Below are 6,588 nucleotides of genomic sequence, written 5' to 3'. Positions count from 1 at the left end.
CACTGACGCAGCCCATGCTGGATACGTTTGCATCGTGATAATCAAAGGCCAGTTTTTGTTGTCAATTCGGATGCGGAGAGAATTGTGTGTAGCCAATTATTCAGTGCTTATTTGCCTTTAAACGTATTTAAGCAACATAACACAACTTGAAAGGGAACAAAAGCTGATGGAATTTCTCCATGGTTCGATCTTTCTCTTTTTAATCAAGCCAGACTCCATTCTCACCCTCCTCTAAAAATAATGATTAAATTGCTACTTTTAATTGGCAGACTGCTGTCTCGTCTATACAATATAATTATTATGTATTATTTATAAACCGTATAAGTGAAGAAAGTGAATGACAGCAGAGGGAAGGCGGTGTAGTGATCACAGGGTGGAACGTGATGCCTTCGTACACTACGGTAACCAGGGTAACTATGGTAAGTCTCGCGTGATGATCATTGCCTGTCGAGAGGGGTTGATGCGAGGAAAAGTGGAAAATCGAATGATTGATGCATTTGTAAAACGGATAGTTAGCTATGTTCCGATCGCTGCTCGCCGAGTATCATAGTAAAACGTTTCTAAATCGTAGGATTTCAATTTACAGCTTGCATTTCCCTCCTTCGCGTGAGGTATAAGGCGGCCCTGGGGGGGTTAGTGATACGGTTGGATTTTCGCTAGCTAATTTTGCTAGCCATGCTAACGCTAGCTGGTTAGCTTTGTTTACATCAAGTGCGCGCCTGGGATCTGGTAGCTAATTGCTAACCAAACGAATGTGTGATCTTGGGGGTAGCCCTTCGTTCATTTAGGCATCGACGAGGACACAGTGTTGGAAAGTAAATGGCCTCTGTGGCCAACTTAGACCAGCTCTCGTGTGAAACGTTTGGCTGATGTCGTAAGCTAACGCTAGCTACATAATGCTAACCTTTTGACCATGGGTCGTTTGATCATTTGAATCACTGTTACCTGTTATGTAGTGGTACGGATCATGCGAGCAATTGAAACCTAGAGTCTAATTGCTAGAAATAAACAGAGGCTCAAATTGTGATCTGAACGATCTCGTTGGTTGAATAGGAACGACTACGAACCGGTGATGCTAACTTTGGCTAGCCGCCCGCCGAGCTAACGTTGTGCGCGTTTAGTAAGAAGCATGTTTTAGCATGTTCGTTGTCTTTTATCGTGTCTAATAATAATTCATATGTCTGCATTGACACACTGGAGTGGCTGATTGTTACTCCGCTAGGCCAGTTTATATTTTCTCCATCCACCCTGAGACTTGGCTATCTTTAGTTCCGTCGCAGCTAGTGGCTGGGTGTTTTTTTTCCTGGGCCGTGTTTTCCCTAAGGCTGCGGAGTACCCGCTATGAACCCCGTTAATGCAACCGCTCTGTACGTGTCCGCCAGCCGGGCCGTGCTGCAGTGTGACCCGAGGCAGCCGAACACCTTCGCAGATATGTACACGCTACTGCCCTTCTTCCGACAATCCCTCGCATGCCTCGTCTGTGGTAAGCATCCTGAAAATATTAGACTATGATAGCAATTCATTTCACTTGTTGTAGTGTTTTTATATGTGTCCACATTGCAAGATTATCATCAGTTTTCGCACCGCCCATTAGTTTCACTTAACTGAATTGAAGGAGTGTTTCATTACCTCACTATACATATTGACTAACGTGTCCGTGGGCGTGCGTGTGCTCGCAGCTGTTGACACGGTTAGTCGTGCTCACCACCGTGGTCTCCTTAGCAACCGAGGCTGGGCCCCAGTCATCTGTCCTCTTGTCAAGACAGATGACTCCTCTGTTGTTGTGTCTGTTGCAGAGCCATGTGTTTTCTATTCATGCTTTATTTACTTACTCCACTCAGCTAGTAGAATATCAACACTGGCACAGCTTGCATTAGAAAATATTGAGAGAGTGATTTATGGCAATATATCTGACCTCTGCCTATTATGTGATGGTGGTTTTTAGCACGATTATTTGTGCTTTCATGCAATATGTAACCAGAACAGCAGGCAGGGGCATGTAAGCAGTAAAATCAGCAATGTGAACATAATGATTGAGCAGGGCTGGAGTCCTTTTTATGTCAATAACCTGGGACATATTTTTAGAAAAAAGTCAAAGAAGCCCCATTGTTTAAATTATAGAAACAATTAAGCCATAGATCATAATATTGGTATTTATTTCCCTACTCTGCTTGAAGTGCAGAGTTGGTACTGACACAATTGGTTGATAAATTGATTAGTAAATTGACTTATTCAGCATTCATTGAATGGAAATTACTTCAGAGGACTGTGGTCCAGTTCGTTGATTGTGCCATAGTTGCTGTACAGAATTGCAAAATGGATAAACACGTGGATTAACAGCTTACTCATTTTTTTGTGTTTTAGGTAAACTGCTCCAGGATCCCATTTCCCCAACACACCCAGAGTGTCAGCATTATGTCTGCTTGGGCTGCAAAGGCCAGAAGATGCAGATCAGGCCATCATGCGGCCGCTGTAAGGACTATTCCTGCTTCCAGGAGAACAAACAGCTCTCTTTGCTGGTACAATGCTACAGAAAGCTCTGCCTATATGTAACTCATTCACCTTTGCTGCAGTTGATCAGCAGCCATGTAGGAGGGTCTCCGGAGGTTATGGCCTTGCTAGAAGAGGTGCTAATGTCACATGAAGAGGAGATGGAGACAGAGGACCTAAGCCTAGCAAAAGAAGATGTAAATCCCTCTGCCTCTGAGTCCCTTACTCCCACAGAGGCACCACCTGCTCCTGCAGAGCTCTCAGCTGTACCCCAGAGCTCGTCCTCTGACCCTCTCTGTTCCAATGGACCGCAGGAATGCAATGGAGAAGTTCTGGAGGACTTGGATCCCTCATCTCCTGAGCTGGAAGTATGCGAGTTGGTAGAGGAGCAGCCACAGGCAGGTCTGTCTGTGTCCAGTACTGGTTGTGGTGGCCTTGAACTGAGTCTGACCACTGGACCTTTAGCCCCAACTCCAGGCACTGTGTGCTCACTCAGGGATGGGGAATCTAGCAGCAGGGAGCTGGAGGAGGGGGAGGTGTTGCTTCTCAGTATGGAGGAGGTGTTACAGACTTTGGATCCCCTTCAGCCCGGCCGAGATTCTTCTCATGTACAGCCAGAAAGAACGCACACTCGCACACACATAACTACGGACAGAGCACATGCTCAAATGTACATACAGCTGGATGCAGCTCACAACTACACACAGATTCGAACAGACAGGACTAACACAGTGGCAAGTCATGGTCCTCACATACACACATCCTCTTTCGATCCTCCTCCAACCTCCAAGCCCCCGCCAGTCCGCCTTAAACGTAAGCGATCTCGTTCAGAGAGTGACAGGGAAAAGGTGAAACCCCTCCCTATCGCCTCCATCCTGCAGGGCTCCTCCTCACACTTACGCACTCCAAACCCCTCTCCGACACTTCATTCACAACCGCTCACACCATCCTTAACTGTACCAGCACACACATACTCGTCTGTTCCTAATGGGGCGCCTCCCAAGCCCAGTCGCCCTGTGCAGAACCACAATAAGGGTGCCAGAAAGCATGTCGATCCGGGCCCCAAGAAGCCCCATGCGAAGGCCCGCAGTGGTGGAGGCTCCAAGACCAAGGACGGAAGCAAAGACCAGCGGTTGATGTCAGGCTGCCTTGTACCCCCAGCGCCTGTCAGGCCTCCTTATAAGAAGCCAGTGGAAAAGAAGGGCTGCAAGTGTGGCAGGGCCACCCAGAATCCATCTGTGCTGACCTGCAGGGGGCAACGCTGTCCCTGCTACTCAAACCGCAAGGTGAGACTATGACCATTGTATGTATGGATCTGTTTTTCATCGGTTTTACTGACAGCAAGATAACTTTTTCAATCTTATTCTGCACTTCAGCATCATTATTGTTGTAACTATTTTTTTGTTGTTATAAAAAAACTGCCACCTGTGATTTACATGATTTGAAAACCAGGCTTCATAATGGCACTCATCTTTAAAGAGAAGAAGAACATGTCTAAATCTTTATAATTGAGTTAATGCACTATCACACAGTTCTTCAATCATTACTGCATTCTCAAAGCTACTCACGGTTAGAGCAAAAATACTTCTGCAGCTTTATCTGACGTTGGTGTGACGTAAATAGACTAATGTTCCTTGCCTATTTCTTGTCATCTTTCTCAGGCTTGCTTGGATTGTATCTGTCGAGGTTGCCAGAACTCCTACATGGCCAATGGTGAGAAGAAGCTAGAGGCCTTCGCCGTGCCAGAGAAAGCCTTGGAGCAGACGCGGCTCACACTTGGCATCAACCTCACCAGCATCACGGCGGCCGCAGCGCTCCGCAGCCCGGCAACCACCAGCATCCGTGCGAACACCCTCCTCAATGTCACTACAGCAACGGGGACCCCCGTCACCACGGCCTTCCTGTCCCCCAGCCCCCCGCAAGAGCCCAACTATGAGGACAGCCTGGAGCTGCTAATTGGATGAGAGGCTGGGACTCCAAAAAAAAACATAAAACAACAAACAGACAGCTCGGTGCTGATTGAATGTGATGGCTGATCATTGTGTCTGTCAGACAACCTGTACCTCCCCCTTAGAGGGGAGGCAATCTAAGGCAGCTATGGGTCTGTCCTGTCCTGTAACCTGCTCTTCTTCTTCTGTGTTGGAAAATGCTGAGTAGTAAGACTAGCATGGGTGTGCCAAAGCCTCCTGTATTGTGCCTGTGTGCCGGTGTGTATTGTTGCCTGCCTGTAGTTAAACACTTATACTCAGTTCCAAGGCTGTTCTGTACTTCAGAGGTGCTTTTTGTTCATAGACCACAGACATACTGTAAGAGGCAATAGGAACCCATACCAGGTTTTGTGTGTGTGTGTGTGTGCGTATGTGTGATTTTTGGTGCATAATGATAACAAAAACCACCTCATTATGTCTCAGTCACCTGTCACCACATCTTCCATGTTTGCGTATAGCTCCACATATGTTTAAGAAAAGCATAGTTGGTATTAGGACGGCCCTTACTAATCCTTAACCCTGTATGTGTTCACACCTTAATCGTGAATGAATCTTAATGACTAATCTACGGAGAAGTTCCGCCTCACACAAGACTGTATGCCTTTTATATCTCGTTAACTCACTCAATCCAAGTACTGTCAACTGATAATGAATTTGTCTTAATGAACTTGACTGATGCAGGCATTGTACAGGCAGCAAGATAATGTCTAAGCACTTGGCTGGCTCCATGGTTTCTGTGTGTGTAAGCACGTGTATGTGTGTGTGACTGTATGCGCCTGCTGAGATTTACTGTAATGTCAGTGGGGAGGCAGATGGTGGGTTGTAAGCACTTAGACTGATTGATTGGCCATACTACAAGTAAAACCAATATTGGTTACCATAGCAATAGGAGCACCAAGAAGGAGCCTCCCAGCTCTTGTGCACACACGCAGTTGTTTACAGTATTGCCATTTATATAGACTATAACTGACTGTCTTCTAAAATATTACACCGTTATGTTTTGACTGTGGGATTGTACATGACTGTGTGTGTGTTTAGATAAACTGAAGCCATAGGTTGTCATTAACAAGACAAAACATCCTCTGCGTGTGCATTTCTTCCCCCCTGTTGTAGTGTCTTGACTGATTAGAGACCAACTCAGAGACTATTTTTGATACCAAGTGTTTGAGATTGGGTACCACTGTCTTTTTGTGTGTGTGTGTGTGTGTGTGTTTTGGTTAAAGCACCTTGAAGCCCTCCTATAACTCAAGAGGCTGTGTATTGTCTGTGTTTGTGTTTACTGTCTCAGCTGTAACTACAACATGTCTGTCAGTCCAGTCATGGTGACCAAAAAGAGACTGAAGGAGAGAGAGAGAGAGAGTGAGGACTCAGGCAGACCAATCAAACACCTTGGTTCTCCACTCATGGACCAGGAAGTAGCAGGTGGATTACAGTATGATCTATCTTCCTGCGTGTGTATGTTTCAAAATGTATTTCTGTTGGGCATTACTTGAACCCTGATTAGTTTTTGGTATTGTTTTTTTTTATGTAAAAACTCTTGTTTGAGGAGTGACTCTTATTATTGCTGAAACATTCACTGCCATAATATGGAAACATGTACTACAACATGAATTAAAAGATAGTTTTTTACTTTTTCAGTTTTGTGTCTTTTTGTGTAGAGGGGATATTTGACAGCAGGTGGGTGCAGAAAGAGGCTCAACACAGCAGTGGAAGATAATTTGTACCTCAACAGGTTTTTTTCCCTTCTTGTACATGCTAGGAGGAATCAGGGAAACTGTCAATGAAATGGAGAATTATTGTAAATCCACTCTAATTCCCCATTCGAGTAAGAGTGACAATAACTGAAAAGTAATATAAAGTACAGGTTGGTCATTTTGCTTCACCCAAAATGAAATAATACAGGAATCTTGAGAGCCTACAGTCATGCTAGTTAGCGAGCTTTACATGGGCATAGTGGTACTTAAAGGCTAACTGCTAACATCAACACCCTCACAATGACAATGCTAATGTTTAGCAAGTATCATATTTACCATGTTTACCCTCATTATGTTGTGCTAGCATGCTAACATTTGCCAATGAGCACAAATACAGCTGACGGGAATGTCATTTA

At 45.1% G+C, this 6,588-nt stretch overlaps 1 protein-coding gene across 1 annotated transcript; it reads left to right on the top strand.

Moving 5' to 3' along the window:
* The first annotated feature begins 457 nt into the window (after positions 1-457).
* Positions 458-6,115, top strand: LOC121618230 (E3 ubiquitin-protein ligase MSL2-like). Its single transcript, XM_041953594.1, has 3 exons — positions 458-1,483; positions 2,365-3,776; positions 4,152-6,115. Exons 1-3 carry the CDS (start codon positions 1,342-1,344, stop codon positions 4,452-4,454), a joined length of 1,857 nt encoding a protein of 618 aa, XP_041809528.1. The 5' UTR covers positions 458-1,341; the 3' UTR covers positions 4,455-6,115.
* The last annotated feature ends 473 nt before the right edge of the window (positions 6,116-6,588 follow it).

The sequence above is a fragment of the Chelmon rostratus genome, chromosome 15 (genome assembly GCF_017976325.1).
Source record: "Chelmon rostratus isolate fCheRos1 chromosome 15, fCheRos1.pri, whole genome shotgun sequence".
NCBI classification, from domain to species: Eukaryota; Metazoa; Chordata; class Actinopteri; order Chaetodontiformes; family Chaetodontidae; genus Chelmon; species Chelmon rostratus.
Note: the sequence above shows the minus strand (reverse complement) of the source record. Positions and strands in the feature narration are given on the sequence as shown.